The 24,543-nt window shown below is 39.9% G+C and overlaps 1 protein-coding gene across 1 annotated transcript in view; it reads left to right on the top strand.

Annotated features, from left to right (window-relative positions):
- Nucleotides 1-4,288: 4,288 nt before the first annotated feature.
- Nucleotides 4,289-24,543, top strand: part of kcnh3 (potassium voltage-gated channel, subfamily H (eag-related), member 3) — a 59,214-nt gene continuing 38,959 nt past the window's right edge. The window contains exons 1-4 of the mRNA XM_039599611.1: nt 4,289-4,498; nt 11,839-11,973; nt 17,061-17,200; nt 20,170-20,422. Coding sequence (XP_039455545.1) covers nt 4,369-4,498; nt 11,839-11,973; nt 17,061-17,200; nt 20,170-20,422 — 658 coding nt within the window. The 5' untranslated portion in view covers nt 4,289-4,368. The remainder of the gene's footprint in view (nt 4,499-11,838; nt 11,974-17,060; nt 17,201-20,169; nt 20,423-24,543) is intronic.

The raw sequence follows: 24,543 nt of genomic DNA, 5'->3' as shown, positions 1-24,543 counted from the left end.
CGGAGACAGACACTATCTCTACTTTCAAGATTAGGCTTCAAACTTTCCTTTTTGCAAAGCATATAGTTAGGGCTGGACCAGATGACCCTGAATCCTCCCTTAGTTATGCTGCAATAGACGTGAGGCTGCCGGGGATTCCCATGATGCATTGAGTTTTTCCTTCCAGTCACCTTTCTCACTCACTATGTGTTAATAGACCTCTCTGCATCGAATCATATCTGTTATTAATCTCTGTCTCTCTTCCACAGCATGTCTTTATCCTGTTTTTCTTCTTTCACCCCAACCGTCGCAGCAGATGGCCGCCTCCCTGAGCCTGGTTCTGCCGGAGGTTTCTTCCTGTTAAAGGGGTTTTCCTTCCCACTGTCGCCAAAGTGCTTGCTCATAGGGGTCATATGATTGTTAGGTTTTCTCTGTATTTATTACTGTGTTATCTACTGTATGGATAAAAAGCGCCTTGAGGCGACTTTTGTTGTGATTTAGTATATAAATAAAATTGAATTGAATTGAATTGAATTGAAAACTGTGACAATCATTCCTGAACTATTGAGTGAGAATCTTGCACGGCTGCAAACAAAGAATGGGCTTGCTTTATATTATCATCTATTAAATGCTGTTAATTATTGATCTAATTAATCTAATTACACCTGGTGGCCAGAACCGAGGCCCCATTCCTGTTTTGGCCAACTTTAACCTCTGGAAACAATTAGGGGAGTTCATCTCGATGTCAGTTCATGAGGTGGGAGTAAATATACACTGTCATTTTTAAAAATTCATTGTTAAAAGTTTCAAACCAGTTTTCTACCTAACAGGTAGTAGGTGTGTGATACAGATGGGAATGATGCTGGCTTGTCTTTGTGAATTTGTTAAAAGTCTGGCACTCAAGGTTTGAACTTGCTAGAGGCAGGAGATGGCCTTTTGGCTTAGCCCCAAGTAGAGGGAATTACACTAGTACAGATATGACAGGATGAAAGCACAAATTGCTTTTTCAAACATCCATTTGAGTTTTAAAAAGTAAAATAAAATTCTCAGGTGAAGAAAGCAGTACTTCAATGGCAGCTGTGGCTCAGGAGCTGCAGCGGGTTGTCTATGAACCGGGAGGTCAAAGGGTTGATTCCCCAGCTCCTCCAGTCTGCATCTCAAAGTAAGTTATTGAAACCTAGATGCATCCACTGGTGTGTGAACGTGGGCACGGCTCTTAGACAAAGTGCTTAGGTATAGAAGAAACTGTGTGTGTGATTGAGTGAGTGAGACTGGTAGTCAGAGTAGAAAAGCACTATATACTAGTCCAGTTATCAGTCGTGACCTCTCTGAAAGGTCTTCATAGAAGTTTTGTAGGTAGTTTGTGACGGCTAGGCTCTACACCTTCATTGTAGTACTGCAAGAAACCATAAAATAATAAATGCAATTTGTACAGCACTTTTCACAAAATAGCTACAAAGTTCTTTACAGATAATAATAAAATTTGAACAAGGCATAAAATAATATGACAGGTAAAATAAATAAGTCAAGTCAATTTATTGTTAACCACATAAAAACAACACAGGTTGACCAAAGTGCTGTACAAGCTGGAAAAAATAAAATAAAATAAAATGACATAAAATAAAATAAAATCAGTATGAAAAATTGCACATATATATATATGTACGGTATGTTCTGCTTTCCTAATGCTCCAGTCTTGCCCCTTTGATGAGTTCCTTGACTCAGCATTTCCTTTTAATCTGTCTCTCAATTGAGCTGAAAGCCAAACAGGCACACACAAACACATCTCATTATTACACCATAAAATATTTAATATGGGAAGGGTCCCTCGGGCCACCACAACTGATGGATCCATGAGAATGACTGAGCACAAAGTAATAAATACAGTATTTGCTTAGCTACATGACGGGAACCATTAACTGAATAAGCAGTAGCAAAATTTTCCACTTGGCGTTCACACATGCACGCACACCAACACATCTATCTACAGCTGATCACCAATCAGCAGCCAGAGTGTAGCTGTGCTTGTATCTTGAACAGCGGATTGTGCAGTGCATGTGCAGGCATGCTATTGACGGCCTCGGTTAATGAAAGCTGATGAGGTTTTGTGGCGACTCTTGACATTGTTTACTTCACCTCATCAAATCTGGTTTCTGATCTGTGAGGGTTCCTCATTCTGGAAGACAGCAGCCTTGCTTCCAGCTCTGTTTCTCCTTTCTCACAGTGATGCTGCTTTCATGTGCATCATATGGAATAGCTGATAGAAACAAGCCCAGTGGAGTCTTTTGAGGATTGCAGAATGCCTGCAAATATGGCATGAGTTCTTACTTTTTGAGTGTTTTAATGTTTGATATTGGGTAGTTTTTGGATTTATCCTGCAGGTAGTGGATATATTTTGCTGTTTGCTTTGCTTTTATCTACCAAAGCTGAAAATGTCTTTAAAGTTTTCAGTGTTATCTTTAGAAGTGTAGCTGTGGAAGAAATATGAAAACCTCAACAAATTGTCAGTTAAAATCCAAAATGCTTCAATCACCAGAAGTAGAAATGATGCAGTAATGAAAGTATATGAACATGCACATTCAGTTTATTAAATTTTATGATATAGTTGATCTCCACAGCGCACTGACAGTATGACACTTATTCAGATCTTGTTTTTAATTAAAGAGATGCATTATAACAAAAGTAGTACAAATATTTTAAAAAACTAAAGATTTAGATCTGTAAAAGGGGTAAACTTAGGAGTAATTATAACAAGGAGTTATAGTTCCTTCTCTCTCCCCAACCGGTCGCAGCAGATGGCCCCGCCCCTCCCTGAGCCTGGTTCTGCTGGAGGTTTCTTCCTGTTAAAAGGGAGTTTTTCCTTCCCACTGTCGCCAAAGAGCTTGTTCATAGGGGGTCATATGACTGTTGGGTTTTTCTCTGTATGTGTTATTTTTGGGTCCATCTTACAATATAAAGTGCCTTGAGGCGACTGTTGATGTGATTTGGCGCTGTGTAAATTAATAAATAAATAAAATTGAATAGTTCCATCCCTTTTCTTAACTGCTTATCCAACTCAGGGTTATGAGCAGGGATTTGGTGTGGCATGTCGGGGTGGAGCATATCCCATGTTAATGTCATACAAAGACTTAGAGGTGAGGTGGTTCGGGCATCTGACGAGGATGCCTCCTGGGCGCCTGCTGGGTGAGGTGTTCCGGGCATGTCCCACCGGGAGGAGGCCCCGGGGCAGACCCAGGAGAGATTATATCTCTCGGCTGGCCTGGGAACGCCTTGGTGTTCCCCCGGATAAGCTGGAGGAGGTGGCTGGGGAGAGGGAGGTCTGGGCTTCTCTGCTTAGGCTGCTGCCCCCGCGACCCGGCCTCGGATAAAGCGGATGAAGATGGATGGATGGATGGTGTATATATGGGTGCTGTCTTTAGCTTAAACAAGTGTACAATAGAGATTCAGTTTTTTTAGAAGGTAAGTTTTTATTTTATTTCACTTAATGAATAGTTTTACACTTCCGTATAACACGCAGCCACAGAAACCATCGATGCAGTGCATCCATACACTACTGCTCCAACTCTTAAAAACTGATTCTACAAGTCAAATTATTTTTAGTGCATTTTAATGTACAACATGATCTTATTTTCTCCATAAATGTCCTTTTTTTCCTTTGAATGTAAACATCAGAAATGTCAGAACGACTGGATTTCTTGTTGAACTCGTTGATCACCTGTGCTCTGTGTGTGGTTTCTAGTAAACTTCATTCACTTTCATTTATTCTTGGTATTCTACCTTACCTCTCAGGAGCTCCATCCTACCTTTAGTTACTTTCTTTGCCATCTTCACTCTCAAAAGAGTATGGTGTTGTTTCTCAAAGGCAACAGAACTATTGAATGAGACGGGTCGCCCTCCTCCTGCCATCCAGAGGCTGTGGGTTTTATAGCTGTAAGAAAGTGGAACATGTGGCCTACTTTTACACCAGGTTAACTAATGTGATGATTGTCAGTATAAATTAGCTTGTTGTTTACCAGTCCAACCCTTCAGGAGCCCAACACTGCACAGTCATAGTTTTTTTGCTCCAAGGCTACAGTCAGAGTCACAGCTAGCTTTTGTTGTTTTCTGGTGGCTGAGTTTATGTATTTTTTATCGCAAACGCTAGCGGTCTACTACATTGATTTTAGGCTTAATGGATATAAAAACATCCTTTTCGGGGCTGTATGTATGAACGTTGGCTCTGCCAGTTGTCTTCATGACACAGTCATAGTGATTGCTCTCTGCTTTCTCTTCTCTCTCTTTATAGACAGCAACTTTGTTCTGGGAAACGCCCAGGTGCAGTCTCTCTACCCCATCGTTTACTGCTCTGATGGTTTCTGTGAGCTCACTGGTTACGCCCGTGCCGAACTCATGCAGAAGAGCTGCGCGTGTCACTTCCTGTACGGCCCAGAAACGAGCGATCGGTCAACGGCCCAGATCCAAGGAGCCCTGGATGAAAGGAGGGAGTTCAAGACTGAGCTGGTCTTCTACAAGAAGGAAGGTGACCCCACATGAAAAATCTGTGTGTGTGTGTGTGTGTGTGTGTGTGTACAAACTTACAGCTGCTGAGGGAGCTGATGTTAAAAAACAAATTGGCTGTTTTCAAAAGAAGATATTTAAGAAAAAAACATTCAGAATTTATATTTTCTTTCCATTCTAAAATAGTTCAACAGACTCCTGTCAGGTCAGCTCCCAGGACGCTGGAGATACTCTTCTAAATTGTAAATCTCACATGGGCATGCTGTTTAAGTTTTAATCTTCCTAGAATTTGTGCTTTCGCTGCAAGCTGCTTTGCAACCCACCCCCACTTCAGCTTTTTCTTCTCCTGGTATCTATGAGATAATCACATTAATACGTGATGTACATATACTAGTACCATACCATACCAGCTTTATTTATAAAGCACTTTAACATAAAACCAGGGTTCACAAAGTGCTGTACAAATACAAATAGCAAACAGCATAAACATAATAAAATACAATAAGATAAAATAAAAATAAAATAAATAACAAAATGAATCAAATCAAATCAAAACATGTTAAAACAAGTTGAGTCAACCCCTTAAAGAGTGCCAAAGGCTTCAGCAAATAAATATGTTTTAAGAAGAGTTTTAAACTCAGAAAGAGAAGAGGCCTGCCTAATGTGCCAGGGCAGATCATTAAGAGATTTGAAAACAAATAAAAGAACTTTAAAAAGGATCCTAAAATGTACAGGTAGCCAGTGGAGTGAAATTAAAATAGGTGTAATATGCTCAGACTTTTTTGTTCCAGTAAAGACGTGCTGCAGCATTCTGCACAACCTGCAGACGCCTAATGGATGCATCACTGACCCACAATAAAGTGCGTTACAATAATCCAGCCTAGATGTAACAAAGGCATGGATTACTGTCTCACCAAGCTGTTTTGATAAGATGGGCTTTTTTTTGGCTAATTGCCTCAAATGAAAAAAGCTAGATCTTACAATAGCTCTGACCTGGATATCAAGTTTAAGATCTGCCTCCATTTTAACTCCCAGATTAGTGATGACTGGTTTAACATACTGTGCCAGCGAACCAAGATCTATAGTAGTGGTCTCAGAAGTGCCACCAAAAACCATCACTTCTGTTTCCTGCTCATTAAAATGTAAAAAGTTCAAAGCCACCCAGGCCTTTGTTTCATCAAGACATCTGAGCAAGGGGTCTACTGAGAAACCATTTATCTTTTTAAGAGGAAAATAAATCTGGGAGTCGCTGGCATAACAGTGGAAAGAAAACACATGTTTCCTAAAAATAGAGTCAAGGGGTTGCAGGTATAGAATAGGTAGGTAGGAGAAAAGAAGGGGTCTAAAACTGAACCCTGTGGGACCCCATATTGAAGAGAAGCAGCAGAGGATACAAACTCACCAAGTTTCACAGAGAAAGTTCACTCTGCCAAATAGGATCTAAACCACTGCAGTGCAGTACTCCTAACAACTAACAACAACTACTCTAAACGGGAAATTAAAATGTTACGATCGACTGTATCAAAGGCAGCAGTTAAAGCTAAAAGCACGATAATAACACACCTGAGTCAGTTGCTTAAAACACATCGTTAAAAACTCTTAAAAGGGCAGATTTTGTACTATGCAAAGCTTTAAAACCAGATTGAAAAGCTTCTAAAATACTCTGTTCTTCTAAAAAGGACATTAATTGCTTGTAAACTATCTTTTCAAGAATTTTTGAAAAAAAAAAAACTCAGTTCGGAAATAGGCCTGTAATTTGCAATAATATCAGGATCAAGAGCAGGTTTCTTGAGTAGAGGCTGAATCACTGCATGTTTAAGATTCACAGCTACAACACCAGAGGACAAACTACTATTTACAATGGATTGTACAAATGGTAGTATTAATATATTCCAGCTGACCAAAGAGCTTTTTTCTTGCACCTCACTTGTTTCGATGTCACATTCTTAAGAAGTCAAAACTCAGCTACTGAAAACAACTGATTCTGGCTAATGAGAATTAGCTAAACGAAGATATGAAAGATTAAACGTGTGCGGAGGAGAGAAAGAGAGCAACAGCCAAGCAGAGAAATGAAAAATCTTAAGGGAAACAAAGCTAGTGAAAGACCAGAAGGAGAAAATCCTTCTCTCCATTCATCCACTCATTAATTGTTAATGAATCAATGGTGTGTGTGAGCTGGCACAGATGCAAAGGCTCAGCCAAATAAATAATAAGGGGAGTGGGTGACATATAGATAGAAGAGTAGCACAGGGAGATGAGGACACATCTGCTCCTCTGAGATATAAGGCTATAACAACAGAAGGTTATAAAAACTTGTTTCCCACAAATGCACATGTCACAAATTAGAAGCGATTCGTGCTTTTATCCGCTCTTCACTACCTCTTATTAACATTTTAGCAGTTCGCCAGGGGAGCAAGAAAAAAACAAACACATTTATATCCAGTTGGCTCTCTCAGATCACGACAATTCTCTTCTAAGCACAATTTTAGCACAATTTCAAAATGATTATTTATTCACTGAACACATAGTCATAAAATATTCATATCAACATGATTTACAATACCCCAAGCCTCTCAGTAATCCCTTTAATAACAGGTAAGTAAATCGACGGGAACAACTTCGAAAAACAAAAGTGCAAACTGATCAGTGTTGCTGATCGTTTTTAACTCGGTTTCCCTGGGTCTTTTCCCATGTGTTATAAATAAATCTTCCTTTTTTTGGTACCGGTACTGGTTTTATTTTTTTGTATTTATCCACGACACCTTAAAGGCCGGTCCGTGAAAATATTGTCGGACATAAACACAAAAGGTTGGGGATCGCTGCCCCAGACGATCCTTGATGCCATAGGGTGAGAGCCAGAGGGAGCCATGATTCCGTTCATGTCAATAATTATTCCTAATATATTTGAATCGTTGCCTGTTTAGCTTGACTGTGCAGTTAAAAACAACAGTGACATCCACATGTTCTATATATAATTTGGACAAATCATTGATTGTTCAACTTTAGTTCCTCAAGGTATTCTTCAAAATCCTCGTGCCCTGCATGGATCAGAAGGATCATTGGATAATTCTGAGGACATCAGATCTGAGGCATGGTAGCTGTTGATAGGCATTCATACTCAATTTGACAGATCAATCTAAACAAATATAAATTAAAAGCAGTGCTCAAAAGCAGACAGTAGAGCCTCTTTAATGCTTTTGATTTATTATTCTCATTTCAATGATTTCCAAATGTGCCCCGTGTGTGTTGGCACTAAACTGTTTGCTTCTATCAGATTTGCCAAAAATGTTTTTGGCATACTTCATTTTTTATTATAAAGACCAAAATTTCTATGATCAGCTCTCCAAACATAAAGAGAACCTGTTACTTTTAAAATGTCCTAACTTGTATTATAAGTTATCCTGATATCATCATTTGAGTTATGCAAGCAGAGGGGGAACAGAAGAGAGCACATGCTGTTTCCAACACTGTTGTTTACTGTCATGTTCCAGTCAAACAGGGACAAATCTGGCCTCAATATGGCTTATGTTTTTATTGAAGAAATCCTCCTACTTGTTTAAATGTATTATTTACATACATGATCCCCTTATTATTCTGGCACAAGTCTCAGAGCTCCAGGAAACAGTGTGCACTGTACCAGTCGCAGCCCATCACATCACAAATCAGAGCTTTAGATGAGTAACAGAAAACCAAAGCAGCGAGTTTTAGCCTGATTTCATGCATTTATGTGCCAGTAAAGAGGCCTAAATGTTTTATTTGGTACCCTTATATAAGGGACAAGGCTTGTAATGCACTGTTCACCTATTTTTCTACTGTCAATAAACCCCGTGAAGATTATCTGTGTATACTGGTTCATGTTACACACGTTTTATTTAGAGTCAGTCCCACATACATCAATCTCATCATCTTGTCACTAGGCAACCAAATATGTATTACTCCATGCCCCCTAATTATTTGAGGAAGTGCTTTTAAAAGATAAATTACATATTTTGGCCATTTTTAAAGATTTATACACTCAAAAAATCGGTTCTTGGCTGACATGAAGCAACACAACTGTAATGTATAAAACTATAAATATATATAAAATTAGAGATTTATTTATTGAAATGATTAATTATTATGGAACATATGCTTTGTACAAACTGAATGTATACCAGTCATGTACATTTCATTTGACCAGTTCTGTGGTGATCTGGTGATGAAGTGTATGAACACTGGTAACAGCATACAATGTTTTACAACAGTACATGTAATCAGATTACGTAGTCATCATTTTGGGCATAAATATTTTTGAGGTGGAAGAGCAGCATTTTTGAGACCAACTATGGTTTTTAGGATATTTCTATCGTGTATGAATCCAAGCCTGGTGTTGATTACTTTTTAAGATCACTTGATTTTAGAACTGGTTTAGCTCGAGTTTAAATACATTTCTGATGCTGTCAACACACAGACGAGCAGTTTTAATTATGCTATTTCAGCTATATTTGGCAGTGATCACAGCACTCGGTAAGGCAGCCAGGCGACTCTCCTGCAGTGAAGGTGTGTGTGTTATCTGTGGGACACCACACCTCCTCACACACCATGTGTATTCTGAGGGTATAGGTGGCAAAGCAAATCCCTCTATGCTGAAAGAGTGAACATACTCTCATAATACAATTAGGTCTGCTCTACTCTATTCTGAATTAGTAATAGGTAGGATGTGATTGATAGTCTTTCAGCTTTAATTCAAAAATGATAAAAACACTCCATTTGTGATTACAGATATTTTTACATAGACTCTCCATTTTCACAGGCTCACAAGTAATTGAACAATTGACTAATGACTAGGTCTGAGGTAAGTCCAAAAGCCTGAATTTGCTTTTAGTAGCTATTGATGAAAATGTCAACACGGGCTTTGTCCATGGGAAGGAGGTCAACGTTAGACAAGATAGAATAAACCTAATCAAGAAAAACAAAGAGGCTAAATCAACATTTTGGTACAGTGGGTACAATGAGAAAAAAAACCTTCAACAAGAACACTCTTAAGGACACCTTCATGTATGAAAATATAGAGGGAGTCGAAATGAACCTTTAGTAAGAGTAAAGAACAGAAAGGCCAGATTAGATTTGGCTAGAAAACATTTTTAAAATGTTTTCTAGCCAAATCTAATCGAGAACAAAATTCATTGAACAGACGAAACAAACATTTCAACTTGTGATAGACTGATGGGAGGATAAGAGTATCAGGAAGGAAAGGAGTGACAAAAGATGTGAAGAATACTACCTGACCAGGATCTGACCAGCACCTGACCAGGATCTGACCAGCACCTGACCAGCACCTGACCAGGATGTGACCAGGATGTGACCAGGATCTGACCAGGATCTGACCAGCACCTGACCAGCACCTGACCAGCACCTGACCAGGACCTGACCAGGATGTGACCAGGATCTGACCAGGATCTGACCAGCACCTGACCAGGACCTGACCAGGACCTGACCGGGATCTGACCAGCACCTGACCAGGATCTGACCAGGATGTGACCAGGATCTGACCAGGACCTGACCAGGACCTGACCAGGACCTGACCAGGATCTGACCAGCACCTGACCAGGATGTGACCAGGATCTGACCAGGACCTGACCAGGACCTGACCAGGATCTGACCAGCACCTGACCAGGACCTGAACAGGATGTGACCAGGATGTGACCAGGATGTGACCAGGATGTGACCAGGATCTGACCAGCACCTGACCAGGACCTGACCAGGACCTGACCAGCACCTGACCAGGATCTGACCAGGATGTGACCAGGATCTGACCAGGACCTGACCAGGACCTGACCAGTACCTGACCAGCACCTGACCAGGACCTGACCAGCACCTGACCAGCACCTGACCAGGATCTGACCAGGACCTGACCAGCACCTGACCAGGACCTGGTCACTGTTGTTAATAATATGTACAGGGTTATACTCTCTGGTCACTTTCAGTATAGCACACTCCAGCACTTCATATGGCAAAAGCATCCCAAGAGCTCCTTCAGGCCAACAAATGGAGTGTTTTTAAATGGGTGAGTTAGTCAGTCGACCTCAACCAAATTAAGATTTTAGTTCAGACAGTTGCTGCAAATGATTTGTAAAAAAAACAAAGACACTAAGAAGTCAACGTTTAACTGCTTAAATAAAAGCTGCAGGTTTACACTTTCCTCACATTTCTTCTTCACTGCTGGTTTTCACTCGCAGTGTGTTTCTACACCACTCTGCATTTATTTGCATTCATTTTGAAATCCATTCTGATTCTCTATAATATAAAGATGGCAAAAATGTTGACACTGTCCAGATGCTAATGTCATTGCATTGCACGGTACCACTACATGATCACGCAGGAAACACAGTGTTCTCCAAATGATCAAGGCAAATTATTATTAATAATTTCATGGCTGAAAGAACCTTGTTTGGATTTGGAAGTCTTAGATATGGGAATAAATGATGCCGTTATGCACACCACATGATCTTGTATATTGTGAAAAATGAGAATAACATACTAGGTACCCTTAAGTAACATTTTTCAGTGTGCAAGATTAATGTTGTGAAGGTATGTAGTTTCACCCAAAACTAACAAAATTCATCTTTTTAGTTCATTTTGGGCCTGTTCAGGCAGATCAGCTGATCTCAGTCCAAGTCAGATGATGGCTCGCATTTTAATAAATTCCTTATGAATAATTTTAGGGCTATTTAAGCAACTTCAGCCTACCCACAGCTCCTGAGCGTCTGCATGCAACTTTGCAACCCACGTCCACCCCAGCTCCTCTTTTATGGTATTTTTAACTTAATCAGTGTGACTGATGCCTGCTCTGTTTTGTATCTGCACATGGAAGGAAATGTCTGTCTAAAATGTCAAAGTAATCTGCTCCTGAAGCCAATTTCATCAGGGCTTTTTCTGAGTCTGTGAACTCTGCATTGTGTACAGCGGCATGTACACGGCAGTAGGCAGTCAGATTAGACATCATTTTTAAACAAAGCATTGCTGGTCACATCATTAATACTGAGCTAACAGCAGTCTGTGGTGGGTTAATGCCACTTTTTCACCACTAATTGGAAAATTAACAAATTGAAATAATGTAAAAAATGAGATAACATGAGTCACACACTGTTTCACTTGGTTTAAAATGTAAACTTACATTTAAATTCATAACTCACATTTATGAGCATCAGAAATAGTTCATTAAAGACCTCCACAGACTTTGTCTGTTAAAAGTGATGTATGGGACTGAAAATACACAGAGTTCGAAACATTTGGTGCATTAGGGAAAAAGATTTAACCGCTTCCACTTTTGTATTACGAAAGCCCACATTAATTTTAGGTTTGCATTTATTTTCTCTCCAGGTACAAAGTTCTGGTGTCTTCTGGACATTGTACCGATTAAGAATGAGAAGGGCGAGGTGGTTCTTTTTCTCGTGTCCCACAAAGACATCACTGACAAGAAGAAGGAGCAGGACCCTGACCACGGACCTGAAACTGGTGAGTTTGTGTCAAAGACAAAGTACAGTCGTGGCCCAAAATTTTGACAGCGGCATGGCTGCCAAAAGGACATTTTTATGTTTTTGCCAGAAAATCTGTGAAATCCTTGTAATTGTTCTGTATTATGTTATACAAACATGTAAAAATAAACAAGGAAAGACAGACCTAAACTAAATAATCCAAGACAAACATATGCATGAACCACGTCAGCAGTTTAATAAATCCAAATATCAAACAAATTAAGGTGCTTTATCTTGATATTGAAGCGTATTCGTTTCTGCTCTCATGTTTTTTTTAATCGCAGTGGTAGCTTTCTGGTTCCCTCTGTCAGTTTTACTGGAGCCAGGCGTGACCATATTAGATGGAAGGTGCTAATGTTAGCATGCTAAATATGAGACTTTACTGAAACTGAAGAACAGGCTGTATAAAAACACACAACAGGCTGTACTATTTGTCAGATAATGCCAAAGCAACAGCACAGGAGTGTGACGGTCTGTTTCAGGGAGTCAAACTGATAGATGTGACACATGTCTGTATCGCAGCTCGTCTGTAGGGGCATTCTCTAATATATATATTTGACTTGTTTTATTTCCCTAAAGACTTTGATTTTGACATGGGACAAAAACCCTGCGAACACTGTTGTTTTTGTGCTTTGGGTTATTTTTGGTGGAATATGTTTTAACCCAAACTCTATACACAGAAACAAGTGATAGAAAAAGACATTGAGAGGAAAAGAGGTGATTTCAACTCTTCAACCTCCTCATGTGGATTTTATTATTGCTCATTATTGGTGTGTAATATTGCCGTGGTTAGCGCCTCAAGGCAACTTGAGAATATCTGTCCCAGGCCAGTAGAATGGCAGTATTTGATAAATAACATGAAATTTGCATAAAGTAATATCTGTTCTTGTTACCGATGTCCCCATGTTTATGTTTCATTTCATGTCAGCAGTTATCTAGTTATGCTGCCATAGTGCGAGCCTAATTTTAATTACTCTTCACCCGTGGAAATGGTGAAAGCAGGCAGAGCATTTGGCCCTTCAGCTTTTCAGTTCCACTGTAGTTTTTGTCATTTCAAGCAAACAACAATTAAGGCATCAATTAATAATTTGAATTGCTTATTTCCCCAGAGTAGATCTCACTAAGAGTCTGTCAATGACATGAACTCATTAATATTAATGACTTCCTCGTATTAGATGCACATTGTGAACCAGATTACGCACACATTGTGAAAATTGGTGAAAATACTGAATTGTGAAGAGCGAGGCTGCAATTTTAATTACTAATGTTAATTAGAGGCAGACAGGAATCAGTTATTGGTAAGTGCAGCATCCACTGACATTAAAAAGCACATCTTATAAATAGCTTTGAATCATTTTTCTCTGCGCACGACATAAAGAATCGTTTCATTGCTACTGTTATGCTGTATGGGTCATGCTACCTTTGTACACTTTACCGTTGTACATATCGAACGGAGGAAAGGGTGATCAGGGCAGCCTGCATATTCATTTGCATGCGCTGGTTTGTTTACATGAGTGAGTGTGCTGGAGAGGTCAAAGCAAATCAGCACATACATCGATTATTTTAAAACTTGTTTCTTTGTTAGTCAGTATCAGCCACGATCTCTCTAAATACTAAGAAAATGTGCTTCCTTCTTTCAGCATAGGATACAATGTATTAGTCCTTTATTAATAGAAAGGAGATAACCAATCACTGTGGCTGGCAGTGATGTGGCTCACATAAATTGTAAATAATAACAAGTTTTAATGCCTTAACCTGCTGATATGTTATGTTTGTTTCAACCCACAGAAATGCAAACATAATGTTTCTATAATAACATCTGGTTCTTGTGAATTTGTAGCATTGCATAATGAATATGTATAAGAACCAAGAACCAACCCACCTCTATCATTTCTCTTTCATTTTTTGCCCATGTGCTTAAAGAACATAGAAACAACAGCATAACACGGTACCTGACCATTAAAAAGGGGCGTAGTTGTATTTTTCTCAGGGCAAACTTTATTGATTGACCCTTGCATCAGGAGATGTTTCTCTGTGCTTCAAACAGGTGTACAAAGTAAAATATGTGAATATCTTACAGGTGTGTACTGCATTTCACTGCAAGGTGTGAACAAAAACAGCAATCCAGCACATTTATACTGAACTAAAGCTTCCTTTTAACCTTGTAAATGCTGTCAGTATATACTATAATTTCAGAGATGAATAGCAATCGTCTAAGGAGACCAGAAGAAGAGTAATCAGAGCACTCGAGATGAAGTGGAAGTATTCAGAATTTGAGGGGGTTTTTCATAAACATTGCTTTTCAGAGCTGGATATTTGGCTGAATATCTGCTGCAGAAATGATTGAAACCTGCTTTCGAACACCCTGAATGTGTTTTACGCACCACATGAATCAATCCCATTTTAATTCAAGCTGCCAAATTCGCAGCGTACAGCACGACACCACTGACGGAGAACAAACAACAAATGAGGGGAGACACAAGAGGTTTTTTATTTTGACCCATTCTTTGACCTGTTAGTGACTGAAAACATTAATGTCAGATTTCAGCCAAATAAACCGTGAAAGCAAAATGAAAGCTCGAGTAAGAAACATTTTTATGTGACCACTTCACAAAAGCAGTCACATTAACCTGCCTCACCTTTTCTGAAGTGGCACCACTGCCATATGAAATCCTTGTGACTGTCTCTATGTCATAGAAAGGGGAGTTATTTTCATGATGTTAGGCTGCTCATTTAACATAGTCCTAGTATAAGAGAGCTGAAGAATATTCACAATAACAGCTTAAAGCATCTTATTGAAAATAACAGCTTCCCACAAACCCCGCATCTTATTCATCATGAATGAAAACAAGACAGTCAGCGATCGATCGATTACTTGCGCAAAGGCCTCATCTGTGTCCAGCCCGAAAATGACCCCGACGATGGCCTCCTCCTGCTGCCTTTTATTGAGAGACAGTTCACACAAGCGCCCACTAAGACAAGGCTTTGCAGCCTTTGAACTTCTATATGTAATGATTTGTACCAATGCAACCAAGTGTGTGTGTGTGTGTGTGTGTTTTAAAAAAGGGTCATTTATTAAAGAAACACAAGAAACAGATCTTTCAGATAAATCTACAATAAAACCTCCCCAAAAAGTCAAAGGAATGGCTTTGATAATACTGCTTGAAATAAGACTGTACTGAAACACAATGGCAATTCGACCTAACTAGCAGGAGGAATGATTTTACCAATGCAACCAAGTGCCTCACTTTTTAAAATCATTTATTAAAGAAATGCATAGAGAAAATCATGAAAATCACGAGTCTGATCACGAATCGGCAAGCTAGCAGGAGGGCCTTAGGGACTCCTGTGAATGCGACAACCGTAGGTGTATCTGTTCAAACTCACTGAGCTCGGCCTCAAGGTCAGGTGTCAGACGCCATATTTTCTGCATGAGGTAACTGAAAAACTGACATCATAGGTGTATCTGCTGAGAGGTTGAGGGGGAACCACTGGATGCTGGCAGGATTTTTCCTTGCTGAATTGCAGATGAGGGTTTGGTAATAAAAAGCTCGGGTTAGAAGCCTCACCACTGGGTTAGGGTAAACTTTCAGATGAACAAAATGAGAACTGTGGGTTTGCAAAAGATTGTGAAGAATAAGTCGAGATGTCAAAAGTGTTTCTGTGTGCTGAGTAACCTTTAAAGACGAGATTTTCATCTTCAAACTGTCCTTTAGACACGAAGGGGGAAACACAGCAAAACTCTGATAGCTTTAAGCAACAATGTGCATTCAATTCATTCTGCGTCTCAGAAACTGCTTTCAAGGAGACGTTTCTGAGACTTGCATTAGCACCTGTAAAATTATTCAGTCGCCCGTCTCTGACCTTGAGTGCTGATATCTTTAAAAGTAACAAGAACGTAGCTCAGGAGAAAACAGCTACGTGCTCCCCAGATTAAAATTTCTGCGGATAAAAATATCTGCAGCCCTGCACTTTTGCCCAGCTAATGCGCCTTCTTTTTGTACATCTGTCAAAACAGGTGCTGGTGCAGCTCTTCCCTCTGACACAAAACACACACCTTGTTAAGGCCATGTGTGTGTGTGTGTGTGTGTTAGTTAGTGATGGTCCTCTGAATAACCCCACGCTGTATATGTGGAAAGAGGCACAGATGCTTTTCTTCATACACCATCTGAACCGCCTGAAATCCAGCCAAGATATTATGTACAAATCAAATTTGCTTGTTGAAAATGAAAATGATTTGGTTACATGGGTGGGCACTTTCCAGCCATGGTTATAATAAATCATGTTATGAACAGGGCAACAGTTGAAACAGGACATTAAAAGTGGAAATAGAGGAAATATTTTCTATCTGAATAATAGCTTTACAAAGAACAACTCCTTTAATCTATTTCTTAATCTATCTGTTGAGCCCTCAGCGCACTCGGTTTCAGTCCTTTTCTCTCTTTTTTTGATGATGATGAAAGTTATGATATGAATAAGCTACTCGGTGGGGTCCTGGTAAATTTTACTGATTCTGTAATCCAGGTCAGGGAATACCATTTAAAAGGCTTCATCCTTTTTCATGTGTCTCAAAAGCAGCTCATTCGGTTCATGAGATTACAAGCATCCCATATAGAGTTATAGGTTGGGTTAATATCCAATCCTTAACAAACCCTAACCCAGATAAACTTTGACCTGGACCCGGACTGGGGTGTCAAACTCATCATGGGCCACATACAGCCAGCATTGATCTGAAATAGAGCGAAATAATGAAATTTCTCTTTCTGTCAGTGTGAAGATGTTTAACCATACAGTTAAATCTATCCAATATATGAAAAAGAAGCAAACTTCCATCAGTCCATCTCAGCTTTTCTAGTTTTTCACAGACTCTGTGTGTCCTAAACAGACCTCTTTACTTAATGTTATGTTTTCACAGCCTTACACGTACAAATAAAAAGGTAGCAGTCAAAGCATTACTTCTGAGCTATGAGTGCGCTTTAGTCGGCATGCAGCGGATGAGACAGAAACTGGTTTAAATTCCTCTCGTTTCTTGCATCAAAGCTCAGCATGTTTCTGTCTCCTCCACAGATGAAGAGACGGGTCTGGAGGTGCATCAGGTAACTCGCCCTCCGGGCTTCAACGCCAATCGGCGCCGCAGCAGAGCTGTGCTCTATCACCTGTCAGGACACCTGCAGAAACAAGACAAGAGCAAGCTCAAGATCAACAATGTGAGTTTCTCTGCTACATCTACATGACTGAGGTTTCTCTGTGTGGTTAACATCAACCCATGAAGCTCCCACGCCAGCGTCGGGAATTTTCTTACATGTGAAACAAGCTGCACATTAACAAAGTCAGGAACTTTTAGTTAGTTTATTGATTTTTTACCATTGACCATGTCTGCTGTGGAGGTCCCAGAATGAGGCCAACACTGTATCGCTCATCAAACAGCATATAGCTCCGACTTTATGTCTGTCATAAACTTTGCTTACATCAAATGTTTTTGTTACATGTCAGTTTTATGTGAGTTATTCCAGTCTGTCCAATCAGCGACGTGGACACAGTGAAGTGTGGAGCAGTTACTGACTAATTCGAGGAGGTTTTTTGGATAAACCTCCAGCGTAGGGCTTGGGTGGGTTAGCAGTATTTCCACTATGTTTACGTGAGAAGCATTAAATTTAGGAATGTAAATTCACTGGCTGCAGGCTAAGTTTGTGGCCAGGAATATTCTTTTCATATTAGAGTAAAAAAGAAACATGTTTGGATGCCAGAGGAAGTGTTATTGTATGCCAGGCTGGCTCCAGACTGCCTCTCATTCAGTCATTAGCTTCACACTTGGGACTTTGGCACTGGCGATGACACTGAAGTGACAGAGTTAAAAACATGAGTTTACTTTATTCATGCAAAACTTTTAATTCACATACATGTTATGCAGCCATGAAAAGGTTCTCCAAAGACTGGAGTTGGGAGAAAAAAAAGGTTATTGCCTCATTATGATGAAAAGCAGTCAGTTTAATTGCTTCCCTAGTTGCAACAGCAGTCCCTGAACTAAACAACAGGGGAGCCGCTGATAGCACAGTAGCTTGTATTATTTGCCTTAGCAGGAGTTCAGACTGAAAAAGAGTTGAGCGTTAAAGCAGTGCACCCGGCTGTTGGTGGAGGTGTGTGGTTTAAAGTAACAGAGACAACACAATCCAAATATTTCAGCTTGAGTTAAAGATTGTGTGTCAAAAAACAAAACACTGCAAAGGAAATGTTATGAAATGGGAAATTACTGCTCAGACCTGACATCACAGGAGATGATCACTATAGCTGTGTGTTAGTGAGCTGACCTCTCTGTAGGTCTGCTGCAGTCCAGCGGGCAGCGCACACCCTGACAGATGGCGTGAAGGACAAGAGGACTGCGCTTGGTTTCGGTTTACTCCGTGGTAAAGGAGATCTACATGTAGCTGATGTCACTGATTAGGAAACATGCAGACTGATGCAGTTTGCACCCTGCATGTTAAATGGCCACCAACCAACGGCGATCATTATTTGCTTTTTTATTTTCTCAAAAGAGGGAAATCTATAACTTGTGTACAAAAACCGAGAAGCTAACGAGGAATCACGTGATAGCTGATGATCTAGAAACTGTAATAACTCCTGGCCCAGGCTAAAATAAGCAGTCAGGACATTATAAAAAATATCTTATGGGAGGTTCATGTTATGAAGCACCCAGGTCTTACTCAGTAGGTCTTTCTTACTTAATGAGAATCTCACCGTTACCCAAAGAATGACTCTTCCTTTGATTTCCCAGAAACAGGCTTTAATTAAGTAAAGTAATCAAAGAAATGATTCAGGCTCTATGTAATCAGTAATAAATGTTTAGTGTCTGCAGAGTCAGTCAGGAATGAATGAATGGATGAGCTAGATCAGATAATATTGAGCTAAACTTTACCCAGTGATTCACTAATATAAAGATCTCACTGCCAGTAAATAAACATCTACTATAAATTTCACTAATGAACAGATAATCAGCTACCAGGTGATTCCTGATTAGCTCATTATTTGCTTTAATGCAAATCATTTTTTCCATTACGTGTTACTACACGAATAAGTCCGATATCCAGGAAAAAGTCATTTTTAAAGCGCGGTGTGTCATATAAATTACTAAAATAGTATCAGTTTTGTTACCAGTGTAGTTGTCACTTCAGGAAATAAAAATAATGTATTACAAGTCTTTAGTTTAAAATCTTACTTGAAGTTGGAGTGTTTGAGTTTCATGTAAACTTTTACAATCAAGCTCTTGTTAAACACTCTGACAGAAACAGAAAAAATCATTCACAGTGCTGGAAGGCAGAGGTGAAGGTCAGCAGAGAACTGTTGCACTGATAGAAGCCATCACTGTGCACATTTTGCATGACTTTAAAAACATTTGTGTCAAGGATTAATCTCCTCGTTACTTTCTACATATACATACATTAACTATGCTTCTCACATAAAAATAGTCCAGAATACAAAAAACATTTACATTAAAATGAGGCTAAATAAACAAACCCAACAAAACAACAATCCCATTAGAAAAAGGAAACAGTATCATTTGTATTTCACACTAAAAGCCTGTCTGTACAGTTTATACATTGTTTATGCTGGACATGCAAAAATCATAGTAATCATAACAACTCAGGCTTATAGTTGCATGAACTGGATAAACTGAAAGTACAGCTACGTCAGGTTTTTACTTGAGTGCAGAGAACCTCACACAGGAAACAAAATGAGTTCTTTGATTAATCTGCCTGATTCCAAAGGAAATGAATGAACTACAAATAAAATTCTTTTTCATAAAAACACATTTCACAGGTGTGAAAGTTGATGCTTGGAACCAGTGGTCCCACATTTCTTCTTCCTTCTTAGTGCTGGGAAAACCCTTTTGTCACAGTGTTTGTAGACTTTACTAAAACTCTGCAAAAGCAATAACTCACTTATGAATGGTTGAAACTGTTTTCATGGCTGCACTGTGATATCGAGTGAAATGAATCTGAATTCTCCACTCCTGTGGACTTTTATAACGCCTCTGCACAGTGTGAGCTTTCGAAGCTTGAAGTGGCTCGATAAGCGTGTGCACAGGGCCGTGTTATCGTGGCCCGGCAGAGGGACAACGAGAGAGATGTAAAAACCTGAAACGGGAGAGCTGTTGACATCTGTCTCCCTCTCAATCCAGAACATGTTTGGGGAGAAGCCTCCGATCCCGGAATACAAAGTAGCAGCCATTCAGAAATCTCGCTTCATCCTGCTCCACTATGGAACCTTCAAGGCCGGCTGGGATTGGTTAATTCTCCTGGCGACTTTCTACGTGGCCGTCACTGTGCCCTATAACGTGTGTTTCACAGTCGGGGGAGGGCGGGATGAAGGCAGCGCCTCACGCAGCCCGCCCAGTGTCAGCGACATCCTCGTCGAGATCCTCTTTATTTTAGGTAAGAGAGTGTGCCGTCTTCTCATGTTGGTGCTTTGTTCTAACCATCCACAGAACTTGCTTCCTTCAGTAAGAAGTCTTAGAGTACCCCTCAAAAGTATGGATACGCCTAGAAAGTAGGAACCAAGCCTGAATGTTTTCCACCATTGTTTAACATATGCTGAGGACTTTTCCTTCCCTCTGTAGTCTAACTCTGTCAGTCTGCTTCTTGGTCAAAAAGCCCTTACAGAGCCCAGAAATGTGTTTTTGGCTCATTTTGCTCCTGAAAAATGATGGGTAATATCTAGATGAGAAACTGTGTCTCAGTAGGGTGTTGTGGAAGTTGTAGGGGTTAAGTTGTGCTTTGAATTCTGAAAACATCTCCAACAGTCTCCAGCAAATTCTTTCCACAGTCTTTCACAGCTCCGCCTCCATCTTCTGTTGACACTTGCTGTATCTGATAAAATATAGCATCTTAAATCAAGAAGCGCACACTAAATTTGTCGGATGAGAGTCTAGACTTCCACCGCTCTAGTTTCCATTCCTTGTGTTTCCTGGTCTGGACAATTCTGTTTCCTGGTCTCCCTCAGCCGTGGTTTTCTTAGTAGCCTTATAAGCTTAATAGCCTGATTCCCAGTCTCTTCCAAAAAGCTAATAAAATAAAATGCGTGTGCTGCCTAGAGTCTGTCCAGCATTAATGAGGCCACTGATGAATATGAGAGGCTGTTAATTGTTGATTTGATTCTGAGGCTGGTAACTCTGCAGCAAAGGGAACCGTTAGTCTTCCTTTTGTCTTCATGAGAGTCTGTGTCCTTACAGCAACTGATTATTTTGGAAGAAACTTGATAATTGCTAAATTGATAAAGTAAATCGATAAGGTAACGATGGACTTGCTATAATATGAATTAATACAATAGCAGTTGAGCTCTGTTTACTGTATACCAAAAAATACCTTGACACAGCAGAGCAGCGGCTTAAACTACAAAAAAATACCACGAGTGGACTTCTGAAAACTGCCACCTGTTGAATGGACTACCTAGTATCCTCATTATCAGCTCTATAGCTTTATTTGCTGCCTCTGCTATCATAGCTTTGCATTATTCACATTTATCTGGGCCTTGGCGCGGGGCTTCAGTTAATCATCTGCACATGAACTGATTTATAAATAGAGTAACAGTTTGAAGTGACAGGTATCAGCTCAGCAGACATCACATTTGAAAAACTGGAAATTTAATGCTTATAATGTCCTCATTTTCTCAGATATAGGAGCTTTAAATATTGTGAAATGTCCTGCAAAAGAAACTGAACTTTCAGTTATTCAAAGAGGTGAAAACAGGTTAGCATGCCGTACTGTGGTCAGTTTACAGTAATGCACTGGTGCACAGCAGCAGACGTGTACTTCATCAGAGTTAGTAGAAATTCATTTAAATTTAAGCTGATGATACTCACTAACTTCCACCTTTTAACCAACTTTATTCTGTCTAGTGTAAAGTCAGCATATAAACAGCATACTGCATGTGTAGAGGATGGAAATCAGCCAAGATAGCTCATCTGCTTACATCTTATTGGACTCAGTTCACCCATAAAGAGCAGTAAGAGTAGCAGCAGCAGCACAGGTCAGCTGTACACTAAGAAAATCTACTGGAGCCCACAATAGAAATGATTGTGAGTTGCAAATCTTTTCCACACTCTGAGCCGCTACAACTGACCATCTGCTGCATTCAGCTTTAACTCCTGACTGCACTCACCTTTATGTTCAGGTGTGGCAAACTAATCCATCTACAATGTAGCTGAGCTTTTGTTAAAAATCTTCCTTTTCTCTTCGAATGTTCCTCATTAGTCTTAGCATAGCATGAGATTCAGTTGGCTGCATATAGAAATAGCTGTCCTGCAAAGAGCAACTTCGATAGGTTCACATTTCAGAGCTTGTAGTTTTTCACAAAAAAGTTGTATCCACTTTTACCTTAGTGTTTTTTAAAAAGGGGTGTATACTTCTACTAGTATCCAATACTCTAACACAACCTCTTAACAGTCCATCTCTGACACAAACCATTTAAGCTTCTCCACCTATCAGCCACCATCATTTTGAAGCAGATTGTTCCTTCCCCTCTCAGAGGGTTTGAACAAATGTGGGTGGGCGTGCTGTGTACACACTCAGAGCTGTGTGCATGAGACGACCGTATTGGGGTTATCCTCTCTCTTTGACATTACAAAAATCAAAGAAGATAAAAAAAAATGGTGTGAAAACAAAAGTGAAGCCTGAGCTTTTGGGATACTTGAACATTCACTGACCTCATTTTTGAAACTCTGGCCTTGTTCAATATGAACAATTGTAACAGCACATGGCATAAGATGAGGAAAAACACATTAGGCCAGCTTAAGAAATCTCATTAGGTGGTTAAAAACAAAAGGAAAATGGCCTGAATGAGTGGGTGTGCAAATAAAGTTTTACTGTAATTGCTGCAAAATTCTTCTTGATTATATTAACTGTCTGCTGATGGGAAGTTAGTCAAACAGCCTTTGTCTGATATTCATGTGACTCCTAATAGAAGTTCTCATTATAAAAGTTCTGTTCAAGTTTTTAATGATGAATGTTGCAGGGAAAAGGATATGAGCCATTCCACAATAAGCCATTACATCTGATTGTTAAGTCATTTCCCAGAAAACAGCAGGCCTCTTTGTCCTCAGTCTTGTCCACCCTGACTGCAGGAAACTTACATGAGTGCTCTTCAGTGGACGATTTGTGTTAATGGGAAAGAGTGAACACAAGCTCTCCATCAATAAACTTCCGTAATGAAATTACACGAGCCACCCGCAGTTAAATGTCTGACTCCTGTCAGTCGATATCCCATTTATTAGGACTAATAGGCCGTGCCTATTTATTGATACATTCACCAGCAAACAATAGTGGATCGAAATAGTCTGCCGGGACACCTTTTATTCATTCATTTCGTTCCTTAATACCACGCAGAAAAATTAAAATCATAGAGCAAACATTGAAGAGCTAATCATGACTGTTTGTCTTTTTTATTGTCGTGTTGTCCTCATCTGCTTTTTTTCAGCAAGCTTCAAAGCTTTGGCTCTTTGAATAGGATCATTTCATACTTTGAAGGACTGGGTGGTGCAGTTGCTGTGTTTAGCTGTATGTTGTGGTTCTTCTGGAAACAAGTCATCAGAAACCATCTTGAAATTCCCCTGGTTGTTCAAAATGCCACAGCCCTACAGCTAGAAAATCACTTACCCTGAGAGCATGAGCTGGTTTCTATTGCACTTTGTTGATGTCCATTCAATTAAGGAGAAGCCGATAATGCTTGATGCACTGAGTGATCACCTAGCCAATCTAGACAAGCAAATTCCTGTTATTACCAATCCACAGAAATTGGTGACAGTTCAGCAGGGGGCACACCGAGGACACTCATGAGACCTCAGTGAAAAGCAGTGAATGGAGCTGAAATGGCTCAAATAATTTGTTACACCTTCTTCTACACACACACGCATACATATACCATAGCTGTCACAAATATCTTATGAGTAATTTGTCCACATTGAAAAAAAGCAATAATTATATCATGTTTTTATTTTTTTAGACCTCAGACTGCAACAGACTGGCAATTTGTCCAGGGTTTACTCCACCACCCATCCTATGGTAGCTGGATGGATCCCTCTCACAAACAGTTTGATTATATTCTCACATTGCACGAGAGTTTATTCATTAAGCGTCCAAGTCCAACATATTATAGCCACGTCATCAGTCAGAGGTGAGCTTCAGTTACTCGTCTACCCGTTTTAGAGCCTCCTCAGTGTATTAACACCTGAGGTAACAGCGGACTTACAGCCTGCACTAACTGCAGATGAACGGCACCCAGAGGTGACTCTGGGGATAAACCTGAGAAAATACTGCAAATATTGGTCTGTTTTTTATTCCTGATTTATCGCCAAGCAATGATATTGTTTAAATATGTGAAAATATAGTGTGCGCAAAAATGTTTTGACACACAAACATGCCAGCCGCCCTCGGCTGTTAGGAGGAAGTGCTGGGTGTGGCTATTTCATGTCTTTGGTCTCTCTGACTGACTATAATGTCGTTGTAGCCACTGTTGATGGATTATGCACTTGAACTGTGAGGGCTATAAACATATAGTG

Source organism: Oreochromis aureus, linkage group 16, assembly GCF_013358895.1.
Source record: "Oreochromis aureus strain Israel breed Guangdong linkage group 16, ZZ_aureus, whole genome shotgun sequence".
Taxonomy (NCBI): Eukaryota; Metazoa; Chordata; class Actinopteri; order Cichliformes; family Cichlidae; genus Oreochromis; species Oreochromis aureus.
Note: the sequence above shows the minus strand (reverse complement) of the source record. Positions and strands in the feature narration are given on the sequence as shown.